The sequence below is a fragment of the Capra hircus genome, chromosome 15 (assembly GCF_001704415.2).
Source record: "Capra hircus breed San Clemente chromosome 15, ASM170441v1, whole genome shotgun sequence".
Lineage (NCBI taxonomy): Eukaryota > Metazoa > Chordata > Mammalia > Artiodactyla > Bovidae > Capra > Capra hircus.
In genome coordinates this window covers 80,569,092-80,584,586 of record NC_030822.1, presented here as the reverse complement: position 1 = coordinate 80,584,586, position 15,495 = coordinate 80,569,092, and the positions used below count along the sequence as shown (strand labels likewise).

General features: G+C 38.0%; 1 protein-coding gene across 1 annotated transcript in view; it reads right to left on the bottom strand.

The window, feature by feature from the left end:
* The window catches only part of GRIA4 (glutamate ionotropic receptor AMPA type subunit 4), a 693,144-nt gene that overhangs the window by 82,371 nt on the left and 595,278 nt on the right, over positions 1–15,495 (bottom strand). Inside the window, exons 7-8 of the mRNA XM_005689338.3 lie at positions 4,250–4,417; positions 2,132–2,236 (exon numbers count right to left, since the gene is read on the bottom strand). Coding sequence (XP_005689395.1) covers positions 2,132–2,236; positions 4,250–4,417 — 273 coding nt within the window. The remainder of the gene's footprint in view (positions 1–2,131; positions 2,237–4,249; positions 4,418–15,495) is intronic.

Sequence of the window (15,495 nt, the reverse complement as noted above, 5' to 3'; positions counted from 1 at the left end):
TTTCCAAATGTTTTCTCTTTAATGGCTGTATTGAATTTACTATATTCTATCCTGCTAGAAAACAAACTCTTTTTAGGGCAGAGTCTGCTCAAGTGGGTTAATGAGTAGAAAGCTTCTGAAGTCAGATATATCTGAATTAAAATCTTTGTTTTCTCATTTATAGGCCTTAGACAAATAGCTATAATATATTGCACTGTAGCAGAAAGTGAAAAGGAACTAAAGAGTCTCTTGATGAAGGTGAAAGAGGAGAGTGAAAAAGCTGGCTTAAAACTCAACATTCAAAAAACTAAAATCATGGCTTCTCATCCCATCACTTTATGGCAAATAAGTGGGGAAACAGTGGAAACAGTGACAAACTTTATTTTCTTGGGCTCCAAAATCACTGCAGATGGTGACTGCAGCCATGAAATTGAAAGGCACTTGCTCCTTGGAAGAAAATCTATGATAAACCTAGACAGTGTCTTAAAAAGCAGAGACATTACTTTGCTGACAAAGGTCCATCTAGTCAAAGCTATGTTTTCTTCCAGTAGTCGTGCATGGATGTGAGGGCTGGACCATAAAGAAGGCTGAGCACTGAAGAATTAACGCTTTTGAACTGTGGTGTTGGATAAGACTCTTGAGAGTTCCTTGGACTGCAAAGAGATCCAGTCAGCTCATCCTAAAGGAAATCAACCCTGCATATTCATTGGAAGGACTGATGCTGAAGCTGAAACTCAAATACTTTGGCCACCTGATATGAAGAACCAACTTATTGGAAAAGACCCTGATGCTGGGAAAGATTGAAGGCAGGAGAAGGCGATGATGAAAAATGAGTTGGTGGATAGCATCACTGACTTGATGGATATGAGTTTGAGCAAGCTCCAGGAAATGGTGAAGGACAGGGAAGCTGGATGCTGCAGTCCATGGGGTTGCAAAAAGTCAGACATGACTGAGTGACTGAACAGCTACAACAACAATTGCACTATAATTTTCTCACTGGGAAAAGGGAGAAAATAATGCTCCATTACAGGCTCATTATGAGGACTAAATTGCACCAAGTCCAGTGCTTGGAACATAGCAGGCATTTCATAAATTGTAACTATCAATACTATATTAACACAGGAAAGTATATTTGGGAAAGTTTTTTTTTAACATCCAAGTGTTGAAACAGATAATTTTTAGATAAGGTAAGTTGAACATATCTTTCTTAAGCATCTTAGCTAAAACTAGAGAAAAGGAATGTTAAAAAGTTATATGTTAGGTGTAGTAAAAGTTTATAGTCAATTTCTGTGGTGGAATTGTATTGCTCTAATATATAAAGAACTTTTTGGATGTTGAGAACATTGCTGATGCTTATGACGCTTAGTCACATCACAAGATGACCAATTATCTTCTGAAATCCAAAAGTATATCACCAGCAGCTTTCTGAACAACCTCCTTGGTCCCTCAGTTGAAGTATCTCTCTCTCTCTTCAACATAACAGTAATCGTAATAATATTATCTTCCATCAACTCTTTTCTTTGAATGTTTATTTCAGAAACATTTAGCCTTCTATAACATGCCTATTCATTAGAAGTAGTTTTCTTGTTCTCTCTCTAATAGTTTCAGAAATGACTACATGAAAATGAATAAGTCTCTTACTTAGATTGTGCACTTTCCTGAAGAGTATATTATGGGTTTTCTGGGATTCTTTTTGTTAAGCCTTTTAAAAAATTGCTTTTATTTTGGATAAGGAATATAAACAGTGAGTAAATAGTTCATTTCAGCTTTGGTATACCATTAACATCAACCATATGACAATAATTTATTTCAGCATGACCCTTGACCCTTATCAACACAGGTTTGAACTGCTCAGGTCCACTTTTACACAGATTCTTTTCACAGTAAATACTACAATACTACACAATCTGTGTTGGTTGAAGCCTCAGATGTGTAACTGCAGCAACTGATGAACCACATATATGGAGGGCCCATTATAATTTTGACATAGATTTTTGACTGTGTGGAGAGTTAGATTCCTTAAATCCCACTTTGTTCAAGGGTTAGCCATTTCACAATTTTTTAAAAAATGTAGACTATCCAGCTATATTTCACCTATAAGATTTTAAAAATGTCAAATGCAAACTAAGAAGACAGTTCAAGTGTGGCTCACCTTTCTAGGTCCTGTGCTCTTTAGTTCGAACACATCCATTGTGTAATTGACCCTACGTCCATAGTGGTCAAATTGAACATTTCCTGTTAGTCCTTGAATTTGAACCTATGAACGAAAAAGAAAATCTACACATGTAATCATTTGCCATTTTACTTACAGAAAACTTTACTTTATCTGCCAGGCTTAAGACTACACATAGGTGTGGAACTATAATCTATAAGCAACTCACTAAAAAAGCCATGGGGTATTTGAGCTACTGGGATAGAATTCGATAGATGAATATCAAAGAAATATATAAGTGATTCTGTTATGTACTTGAAAGATAAGTATTTTTTTATTATGAACTTTCCATTGTACTTCTTCAATTTTGAAATATTATTTATAAGAATAAAAACGTGGTTTCCTTTTTAGTTACTTTTCAGTTTTATCTACACATCCATATAATAGGTTAAATAACCTTGATAACCAGAGCAGATCATATTTCTCCTTGCTAATGTTAAAATTAAGACATTCAGAAAAATAAACATATTTTTGAAAATATTCAAGTGTATTTTATTCCAAATCCTTTTAATTCATTTAAACTTATGTTCTGAACCTGTGGCATTTCAGAACATTTAAAATGTATTACTAAAAATACACACATATTACAGTAATCATTTGTTAGTATAACTATAAAAGACTAAAATAAATACTTAATCCAAGGTTACGAGGCAATCTGAAGGTCTATTGAGACGGTCAGTAGATTAGTAGTCTAAGACTGTATGCCAAATATTTCAGGTTCTTCCTCATTCTGGGTCCAAGGTGGGCTTGTTCTTTATGGACCCTTTCTGGTTAGCTAGGTCTCTATGACTCTTTCTGACAAAAGCGTTGTAAACACATGTAATGAGTGCTAAAGTATTTAATTGCCAATTAGAAACCTCCCTAAAACTCTTTTCTTTTGCAGCATTCAAGATGGTAGCTGCTATGTCAGCTTGGGCCCCTGAGTGATTATAAAAAGCAAGACAGAAAAAAGACACAGATGTGTATAACAGACTTTTGGACTCAGAGGGAGAGGGAGAGGGAGAGGGTGAGATGATTTGGGAGAATGGCATTCTAACATGCATACTATCATGTAAGAATCGAATAGCCAGTCTATGTCTGACGCAGGATACAGCATGCTTGGGGCTGGTGCATGGGGATGACCCACAGAGATGTTATGGGGAGGGAGGTGGGAGGGGGGTTCATGTTTGGGAACGCATGTAAGAATTAAAGATTTTAAAATTAAAAAAAAAAAAAAACAAAAGGAAAACAAAACAAAACAAAAAAATGAATAAAATGAAAGGCAAATGAAAAAAAAAAAGAAAAGCAGAGTGCCCCTACTAATCTGATGTGTGTCTGTGAGTGTGAAATCCTCCTTTACTATTTTAAGCCACTGAAGCTTGGGGTTGTTTATTACTGTTACATAACCTAGCTTAATGGCTAAGCATCTACAGCATCTACATAAGATATAAACACCAGTATTCTATCTAGTGGGCTTCCGAGGTGGCACAGTGGTAAAGAAGCTGTCTGCCAAACAGGAGATGTGGGTTCGATTCCTTTGTTGGGAAGATCCCCTGGGGGGAGAAATGGCAAACCACTCCAGTATTCTTGCCTGGGAAATTCCATGGACAGAGGATCCTGGCAGACTACAGTCCATGGGTTCACAAAGAGTTGGGCATGACTTAGTGAATAAACCACTACCTCCACCATTCTATCCAGTATCCTATGTAGAAATGTCTCAGAAATGACAATGGCTCAATATATTAAAATGGAAATTGTAATATATAGGTATTTGCCAATAGATTATTTTGTTTTCCTGAATACTCCATTTAAAAAGGACAGTGAAATAAATTGAAGGCTTCCCAGGTTGTTCTAGTGGTAAAGAACCTGCCTGCCAATGCAGGAGACATAAGAGATGCAGGGTTGGGAAGATACCCTGGAGGAGGGCATGGAAACCCACTCCAGTATTCTTGCCTGGAGAATCCCATGCACCCTGGCAGGCTGCAGTCCATAGGGTTGCAAAGAGTTGGACACAACAGAAGTGACTTAGCACACATGCACATGTGAAACAAACTGAACATAAATAAAATTGTGAGTTACCTGTTTGAGTGTCCTCTCCATGTCAATTCCCTGGCCCCATGGAGCAGCTGGATTTGCCAGACAATCTCCAGCATTTCCTCTCCTGGAAATATCAATTTTCTGTCTTCTGAGACTTCGGAATGTTTCAGCCATCACAAGGACTCCATCATAAGTCAGAGCAGATGTATACTAACAAAATTAAAGTAAATATAATGGTAAAATGTTAAATTCTTATCAATCTTTAGGATTTGTCTGGGGACTCTGTGGGTTTTTGACATAAAGTACCATGCTGTCTGAAGGGCAGATAAATTACTTCCCTTAATTTAACTTCCCCTTAAATTAAATTCCTTTAATTTAACTTTAATTAATTTCCTATAGCTGCAGAAATTTCTGCTTTTTGCCTTATCACAAACACTGTATATCAGTTCTTACCACTATGATTTTAAAAAGGAGAAAACATACTCTGTAAAATAGAAATTCTATTGCACAGCTTTCCATCAGTGGGGGGAAGCAAACCCTCTAGGTGAGGTCTTTCTGTTGTGTCCAGGTAGAAACAGCTAATGTATTTCTTAAAAAGATTAAATGCAGTATTTCCACAATCTACCTTGTAGTCTCTTGGTGTGGGTGAGCCTCAGGGGGGCTGGGGTATTTCACTTTTTCCTTCTCTCAATGTCCATCAGGTTTTCCTTAGATTTCATATATGTTTTTTGACTTAAAGTGTTTATCTCCGTCTAGTTTTTCAGAAGAATGAATGGGAATACTTACTGTTACTTTAAATATAGAGTACCAGAACTAACATCTACTTATTTACCAAATGCATATACACATTGCTAAATAAACATGAGTACTGTTATGCCCATGCCTGCAGAGTGTGCTCAGGAAGGTTAGATCACTTCTCTAAGTTTCTATTGTAACTTAGGATCAAAGTGGAGAAATGAAATATAGATCATCTGTTTTCTGATGATCTCCCATGCTTCTCTTTGAGAAAAGAGAAATAATCTCAGGAAAAGATTATTAAGGTTAAGAGAGAAAATGAAGAAAAACTGAGAAGAAAATGTGGTTTGTTTAATCTGAAAATCAAGAGAACAAGGAATACTTGTAAAATCTGTTTACAGAATTCCTAATCATATGAAAAATATGGTATGATTTTCTTGAAGTGTGGCAGAGCATCAACCACTGATCATGATGAAAAACTACATTTTCTCTTTCAAGAATTTTATATATGCACAATTCTATATGATTAACACATTTTAAGCTTATACTAAGGGTAGTTTTGTGTCATGGAACATGGAAGATGATCTTGATTTGCTGCTTATGAATTAAGAAAAATCATTAGAAATTTAAATTGTAGAAAGTAAACTTAGGCAATATGACTATTAAGTATAGCAATCAGTTTTCCCAGGAAGGACTGAAATACAGATAAGATAAAGAATACAAACTCTAACAAAGAACTTTTCAATGGAAAAGAATCTAATTAAAGCTTCATCAGAAAGATTTATATGTGACATATAAATTATAAGTCTTGCTATATATTCTACAAGGACATGAAAAAATGGACTTAAAGATAAGCATCAGTTCAGTTCAGTTCAGTTCAGTCGCTCAGTAGTGTCCGACTCTTTGAGACCCCATGAACACAGCATAATTGGAGTGGTATAGTTGATGAAAATTAAGATACTTAACCAAAAATGGATATACCTCCTCCCCTGCCTGGACCAACATACTCTTTTGGGTAGAGAAAGCCATCAAATCATCTTTCTGGATGGCAAGAAAATAAAAACAAGCATTGACACAGAAAGAAAAAAAATAAGCAATGCTAGCATTTTAGGATCAAGAAAGAAAAAAAAAAAACTATTGTTGTTTTTCTAAATGGGAGAAAAAAGCTGAGATGATATGACATCAAAAAAACAAAAGCAGCTGGGGGAGTGAAAGATGGTGGAGGAATAGGACGGGAAGACCACTTTCTCCCTCACAAGTTCCTCAAAAGAACATTTCAACGCCGAGAAAACTCCACAAAACAACTTCTGTAGGCTGGCAGAGGACATAAGGCAACCAGAAAAGCAGACGATTGTCTTCAAAAACAGGTAGGAAAAAATATAAAAGACGAAAAAGGAGACAAAGGAGGTGGGGAGGGAGCTCCGTCCCGGGAAGGGAAGCCCATCCCGGGAAGGGAATTTGAAGAAGAGAGGTTTCCAAACACCAGGAAACACTCTCCCTGCTGAGTCTGTGGCGAGCCTTGGAAACACAGAGGGCAACATAACAGGAAGGAAAAATAGATAAATTATTAAAACCAACAGATTACAAGCCCAACAGTAATTCCCCCAGCGGAAAAGCAGCACAGACGCCTGCATCCGCCATTGGGAAGTGGGGGCAGGGCAGGGACGCGCGGGAGGCGCGGGCTGCAGAGCTTTGTAAGAATCGGGCAGGAACGCCCCACGCGCAACCAGAACGATCTAACTTGGGCTAGCAAACCAGACTGTGGGATAGCTACCACGCGAAAAGCTCAAACATAAGACACCGCCAGGACCATGCACAGAACAAAGGACGGAACGGAAATAGCCGGCTGCAGACCATCCCCCGCCGGGGACAGGCAGCCAGAGCCGCAAGGACTGGAAAGGGGCAATTGCAGACCTGGAGAGACTTTACTTACCTAACTGCAAGCTGGCTCCTTTGCTAAGACTTCTGGGGGTGCTGGACAGTCACAATCTGCCTCACGGGGGGCGCCAGCAGTCCACCCAGAAAGCTGAGCAGCAGCGGCAGAAAAGGTGAGAAGCCGCGGCGATCGCGCTCGCCAAACTCCTGAGCTACTCCGACCTGGGAAGGGCACAAAGCGCAGTCCCAGCCGAATCTGTGCCTCTGAGGGCTGCCTGAGCGCTGAACCTGAGCGCCTTGGACCGGGGAAGTGCACGCAGCCTAGGGCCGGCCCCAGACGGTTCCCCGGCTGAGCATCGTAGAGCTGGAGCGGTTTGTGTGCCATGAGAAAGGACAGGTCAAGCGGGACTGAGATACTGTGTGCACACGACAGTGCTATTTGTTTGCAGCATCCCCCCTCCCCACAGCGCGACTGAACTAGTGAGCCTAAAAAACCAGCAAACAGAAGAAGTTAAACAGAGGGAACCACCTTGGAAGTGATCCCACACGGCCCATAACATCAGAGAAGGGCTAGATATATTTTTACTATTTTTAAAATCATTCCTTTTTTTTTGCTTTTTTTTTCTTTTTTCTTTTTTTTCTAACTTTTTTAAATTGTTAAGTCTTCTATTTCTCCTCTAATTTTTATTTCTATAACCTATTATTACTACTTAAAAAAAAAGACTTTTTTTTTTTTTAAGGCAAACACCATATATAGTCTTTGGATGGTTGTTGGTGGTTTTTTTGTTTGTTTGTTTGTTAATAATTCTTTTTTTTTTCTTTCTTCCTTTTTCCTTCTGCTTTTCTTTAATATTGTATCTTTGAAAATCCAACCTCTACTCTAGAGTTTTAATCTTTGCTCTTAGGTTTTTGTTGTCAATTTTGTACATTTAAAAACCCAAACTTCACTACCCAAGTTTACCTGAGAGCGAGATTACTGGCTTGACCACTCTCTCCTCCTCTGGACTCTCCTTTTTCTCCACCAGGTGGCCTCTGTCTCTTTTCTCCCCCATCTCTTCTCTATCCAACTCTGTGAATCTCTGTGTGTTCCAGACGGTGGAGAACACCTAAGGAACTGGTTACTGGCAGGATTTGTCTCTCTCCTACTCATTCCTCTCCCTTATCCTCCTGGTCACCTCTGTCTACTTCCTCCCTCTCCTCTTCCCCGTATAACTCTGTAAATACCTCTGAGCGGTCCAGACTATAGAGCGCACATAAGGAAGTGACTACTGGCTAGCTTGCTCTCCCCTCTTTTGATCTCACCGCATCTCATTCCAGTCACCTCTAACTACCCCCTCCATCTTCTCTTCTCCTTGTAACTGAGTGAACCTCTCTGAGTGTCCCTCAATGTGGAGAAACTTTTCATCTTTAACCTAGATGTTTTATCATCGGTGCGTATAGATGGAGAAGTCTAGAGGCTACTGTAAAAATAAAACTGAAAACCAGAAGCAGGAGGCTTAAATCCAAAGCCTGAAAACATTAGAGAACTCTTGAATTCAGGGAACATTAAGCAATAGGAGCTCATCAAATGCCTTCATACCTACACCGAAACCAAGCTCCACCCAAGGGCCAACAAGTTCCAAAACAAGACATACCACACAAATTCTCCAGCAACACAGGAATACTCCCCTGAGCTTCAATATACAGGCAGCTCAAAATTATCCCAAAACCTTTGATGTCTCATAACCCATTACAGGTCACTCCACTGCACTCCAGAGAGAAGAAACCCAGCTCCACCCACCAAAACTCCAACACAAGCCTCCCTAACCAGGAAACCTTGACAAGCCACTGATAGAACCCCACCCAAAGTGAGGAAGCTCCATAATAAAGAGAACTCCACAAATTACCAGAATATAAAAAGGCCACCCCAAACGCAGCAATATAACCAAGATGAAGAGACAGAGGAATACTCAGCAGGTAAAGGAACAGGAGAGTTGCCCACCAAACCAAACAAAAGAGGAAGAGATAGAGAATCTACTGGAGAAGGAATTCCGAATATTGATAGTGAAAATGATCCAAAATCTTGAAATCAAAATGGAATCACAGATAAATAGCCTAGAGACAAGGATTGAGAAGATGCAAGAAAGGTTTAACAAGGACCTAGAAGAAATAAAAAAGAATCAAAATATAATGAATAACGCAATAAATGATCAGAAACACTCTGGAGGCAACAAATAGCAGAATAACGGAGGCAGAAGATAGGATTAGTGAAATAGAAGATAGAATGGTAGAAATAAATGAATCAGAGAGGAAACAAGAAAAACGAATCAAAAGAAACAAGGACAATCTCAGACCTCCAGGACAATATGAAATGCTCCAACATTCGAATTATAGGAGTCCCAGAAGAAGGCAGAAAGAAAGATCATGAGAAAATCCATGAGGAGATAATAGTTGAAAACTTCCCTAAAATGGGGAAGGAAATAATCACCCAAGTCCAAGAAACACAGAGAGTTCCAAATAGGATAAATCCAAGGCAAAACACCCCAAGACACATATTAATCAAATTAACAAAGATCAAACACAAAGAACAAATATTAAAAGCAGCAAGGGAAAAACAACAAATAACACACAAGGGGATTCCCATAAGGATAACAGCTGATCTTTCAATAGAAACTCTTCAGGCTAGGAGGGAATGGCAAGACATACTTAAAGTGATGAAAGACAATAACCTACAGCCCAGATTACTGTACCCAGCAAGGATCTCATTCAAATACGAAGGAGAAATCAAAAGCTTTACAGATAAGCAAAAGCTGAGAGAATTCAGCACCACCAAACCAGCTCTCCAACAAATTCTAAAGGATATTCTCTAGACAGGAAACACGAAAAGGGTGTATAAACCTGAACCCAAAACAATAAAGTAAATGGCAACGGGATCATACTTATCAATAATTACCTTAAACGTAAATGGGTTGAATGCCCCAACCAAAAGACAAAGACTGGCCGAATGGATACAAAAACAAGACCCCTCTATATGCTGCTTACAAGAGACCCACCTCAAAACAAGGGACACATACAAACTGAAAGTGAAGGGCTGGAAAAAGATATACCACGCAAATAGAGACCAAAAGAAAGCAGGAGTGGCAATACTCATATCCGATAAAATGGACTTTAAAACAAAGGCTGTGAAAAGAGACAAAGAAGGCCACTATATAATGATCAAAGGAACAATCCAAGAAGAAGATATAACAATTATAAATATATATGCACCCAATATAGGAGCACTGCAATATGTAAGACAAATGCTAACAAGTATGAAAGGGGAAATCAACAATAACAATAATAGTGGGAGACTTTAATACCCCACTCACACCTATGGACAGATCAACTAAACAGAAAATTAACAAAGAAACGCAAACTTTAAATGATACATTAGATCAGTTAGACCTAATTGATATCTATAGGACATTTCACCCCAAAACAATGAATTTCACCTTTTTTTCAAGTGCTCATGGAACCTTCTCCAGGATAGATCACATCCTGGGCCATAAATCTAAACTTGATAAATTCAAAAAAAAATCGAAATCATTCCAAGCATCTTTTCTGACCATAATGCATTAAGATTAGATCTCAATTACAGGAGAAAAACTATTAAAAATTCCAACATATGGAGGTTGAACAACACACTTCTGAATAACCAACAAATCACAGAAAAAATCAAAAAAGAAATCAAAATATGCATAGAAACTAATGAAAATGAAAACACAACAACCCAAAACCTGTGGGACACTATAAAAGCAGTGCTAAGAGGAAAGTTCATAGCAATACAGGCATACCTCAAGAAACAAGAAAAAAGTCAAATAAATAACCTAACTCTACAACTAAAGCAACTAGAAAAGGAAGAATTGGAGAACCCCAGAGTTAGTAGAAGGAAAGAAATCTTAAAAATTAGGGCAGAAATAAATGCCAAAGAAACAAAAGAGACCATAGCAAAAATCAACAAAGCCAAAAGCTGGTTCTTTGAAAGGATAAATAAAATTGACAAACCATTAGCCAGACTCATCAAGAAGCAAAGAGAGAAAAATCAAATCAATAAAATTAGAAATGAAAATGGAGAGATCACAACAGACAACACAGAAATACAAAGGATCATAAGAGACTATTATCAGCAATTATATGCCAATAAAATGGACAACGTGGAAGAAATGGACAAATTCTTAGAAAAGTACAATTTTCCAAAACTGAACCAGGAAGAAATAGAAAATCTTAACAGACCCATCACAAGCACGGAAATTGAAACTGTAATCAGAAATCTTCCAGCAAACAAAAGCCCAGGTCCAGATGGCTTCACAGCTGAATTCTACCAAAAATTTCGAGAAGAGCTATCACCTATCCTCCTCAAACTCTTCCAGAAAATTGCAGAGGAAGGTAAACTTCCAAACTCATTCTATGAGGCCACCATCACCTTAATACCAAAACCTGACAAAGATGTCACAAAACAAGAAAACTACAGGCCAATATCACTGATGAACATAGATGCAAAAATCCTCAACAAAATTCTAGCAATCAGAATCCAACAACACATTAAAAAGATCATACACCATGACCAAGTGGGCTTTATCCCAGGGATGCAAGGATTCTTCAATATCCGCAAATCAATCAATGTAATTCACCACATTAACAAATTGAAAAATAAAAACCATATGATTATCTCAATAGATGCAGAGAAGGCCTTTGACAACATTCAACATCCATTTATGATAAAAAACTCTCCAGAAAGCAGGAATAGAAGGAACATATCTCAACATAATAAAAGCTATCTATGACAAACCCACAGCAAACATTATCCTCAATGGTGAAAAATTGAAAGCATTTCCCCTAAAGTCAGGAACAAGACAAGGGTGTCCACTTTCACCGCTACTATTCAACATAGTTCTGGAAGTTTTGGCCACAGCAATCAGAGCAGAAAAAGAAATAAAAGGAATCCAAATTGGAAAAGAAGAAGTAAAACTCTCACTGTTTGCAGATGACATGATCCTCTACATGGAAAACCCTAAAGACTCCACCAGAAAATTACTAGAGCTAATCAATGAATATAGTAAAGTTGCAGGATATAAAATCAACACACATAAATCCCTTGCATTCCTATACACGAATAATGAGAAAGTAGAAAAAGAAATTAAGGAAACAATTCCATTCACCATTGCAACGAAAAGAATAAAATACTTAGGAATATATCTACCTAAAGAAACTAAAGACCTATATATAGAAAACTATAAAACACGGATGAAAGAAATCAAAGAGGACACTAATAGATGGAGAAATATACCATGCTCATGGATCGGAAGAATCAATATAGTGAAAATGAGTATACTACCCAAAGCAATTTACAAATTCAATGCAATCCCTATCAAGCTACCAGCCACATTTTTCACAGAACTAGAACAAAGAATTTCAAGATTTGTATGGAAATACAAAAAACCTCGAATAGCCAAAGCAATCTTGAGAAAGAAGAATGGAACTGGAGGAATCAACTTGCCTGACTTCAGGCTCTACTACAAAGCCACAGTCATCAAGACAGTATGGTACTGGCACAAAGACAGACATATAGATGAATGGAACAAAATAGAAAGCCCAGAGATAAATCCACACACATATGGACACCTTATCTTGGACAAAGGAGGCAAGAATATACAATAGAGTAAAGACAATCTCTTTAACAAGTGGTGCTGGGAAAACTGGTTAACCACTTGTAAAAGAATGAAACTAGATCACTTTCTAACACCGCACACAAAAATAAACTCAAAATGGATTAAAGATCTAAATGTAAGATCAGAAACTATAAAACTCCTAGAGGAGAACATAGGCAAAACACTCTCAGACATACATCACAGCAGGATCCCCTATGATCCACCTCCCAGAATTCTGGAAATAAAAGCAAAAATAAACAAATGGGACCTAATTAAAATTAAAAGCTTCTGCACAACAAAGGAAAATATAAGCAAGGTGAAAAGACAGCCTTCTGAATGGGAGAAAATAATAGCAAATGAAGCAACTGACAAATAATAATCTCAAAAATAGACAAGCAACTTATGCAGCTCAATTCCAGAAAAATAAACGACCCAATCAAAAAATGGGCCAAAGAACTACATAGACATTTCTCCAAAGAAGACATACGGATGGCTAACAAACACATGAAAAGATGCTCAACATCACTCATTATTAGAAAAATGTAAATCAAAACCACAAGGAAGTAGCACTTCACACCAGTCAGAATGGCTGCGATCCAAAAATCTGCAAGCAATAAATGCTGGAGAGGGTGTGGAGAAAAGGGAACCCTCCTACACTGTTGGTGGGAATGCAAACTAGTACAGCCACTATGGAGAACAGTGTGGAGATTCCTTAAAAAATTGCAAATAGAACTACCTTATGACCCAGCAATCCCAGTGCTGGGCATACACACCAAGGAAACCAGAATTGAAAGAGACACATGTACCCCAATGTTCATCGCAGCACTGTTTATAATAGCCAGGACATGGAAACAACCTAGATGTCCATCAGCAGATGAATGGATAAGAAAGCTGTGGGACATATACACAATGGAGTATTACTCAGCTGTAAAAAAGAATTCATTTGAATCAGTTCTGATGAGATGGATGAAACTGGAGCCGATTATACAAAGTGAAGTAAGCCAGAAAGAAAAACACCAATACAGTATACTAACACATATATATGGAATTTAGGAAGATGGCAATGACGACCCTGTATACAAGACAGGAAAAAAGACACAGATGTGTATAACGGACTTTTTGTCTCAGAGGCAGAGGGAGAGGGTGGGATGATTTGGGAGAATGGCATTCTAACATGTATACTATCATGTAAGAATTGAATCGCCAGTATATGTCTGATGCAGGATACAGCATGCTTGGGGCTGGTGCATGGGGATGACCCAGAGAGATGTTATGGGGAGGGAGGTGGGAGGGGGCTTCATGTTTGGGAATGCATGTAAGAATTAAAGATTTTAAAATTTAAAAAATAAAAAGCTAAAAAAAAAGCAAAAGCACTTGCTGTGTTTAAAAAGTCCATTCATTTTAATGAAACAAGTGAACTACAAAAGAGAACAGATATCGTACAGACTGGAGCAGAGCAAAGCGGATATTCAGCCAGTGGCAAAGCCTTTTGACAGGTCATAGAGCTGATAAATGGAAAGAAGCAGTAGTTAAAATTGGTTTTACTTTTTAAAAAGATTTCATTATTTTCTGAGTCCTATTGTGCAAGTCCAAGAAATCATATTTATGGGCACATATGCCCATAAATTTCTAGATGGAATCTAGAAATTCTTATTAAACATACTCTTCATTTTGGAGGTAAGGCACACTTCTCTGGTAGCTCAGATGATAAAGAATCCACCTAAAATAAGGGAGATCTGGGTTTGATCCCTGGTTTGGGAGGATCCCCTGGAGAAGGAAATGGCAATCCACTCCAGTATTCTTGCCTGGAGAATTCCATGGACTGAGGAGTCTGGTGAGCTACAGTCCATGGGATCGCAAAGAGTTGGACATGACTGAGCAACTAACACTAACTGAAACTAAGTGTTGTCCTAGAGCTATTTATTGCTTTAAGCGTGATTAGAATGATGGGATGAATTCTGTTTATCAAAGATTGTATATAAAAGGGTATAGTTTGGTGGAATCATAGTGCAGTAACAGGGGTCTAGGTTTTGAGAAGAAATAACTACCCGAATTCTAATTCCATTGATAGTTTTATGGAAATGTGTGGTATGTTTTCTGGTTACAAAGTACAAAACAGAACAAAATAAAATAAAATAATGACTATTTTATGTGTAGTTGTGAGGATAAAATTTCATATTATATCAGAGAGTTCTTTGAAAAGTGTGCTAGACACTGGCTAGGAACTGTGACAACTACATGTGTGTGAAGTCACTTCAGTCCTGTACTACTCTTTGCAACCCCACAGACTGTAGCCCACTAAGCTCCTCGGACCGTGGGATTCTCTAGGCAAGAATGCTGGAGTGGGTTGCCATTTTCTCCTACAGGGAATCTTTCTAGCCCAGGGATCAAACTCATGTGTCTAATGTCTCCTGCATTGGCAGGAAGATTCTTTACCACTAGTGCCACCTGGGAAGCCTACACAGATGGCCCAAAGGTGTAGTGTTAAAGTCCTGTCTAGTGTTCCTGAGTGCAAGAAGGCTGTGATGTGCTTTATAGGGAAAATATATGTTCAATAAGCTTTGTTCAGGCTTGAGTTATACTGCTACTGACTGTGAATTCAATTAATATTAACTGATTGACAATATCTTAAATAAGATATGTTTAAACACAAACACACATATAACAAAGTGTATGTGTTGATTGGTTGACAAAACTGTTGTGCCTAACTTTGTAATTTTCCTTAGAAGTAAGGGTTCAATATTCGCTCATTCAGTGTTCATGGCAGCTTTATAGAATGTAAGTACCATAAATAATGAGAACTGACTGTATGTATTTATTAAATGATCACTGGATACCTAGCATACTAAGAGAGCTGTGAAAAATAAAACAAAATGCCCAAAGCTATGACATAGATAAGTCTGGTTGGAGATTATCAAATAGTACACCTTATGATAGGCTAAAGGCAAAAGAGGGAAGGAATAACCACACCAGTGTATCTCGACAGAAGGACCACAGTGGACAAATATTATT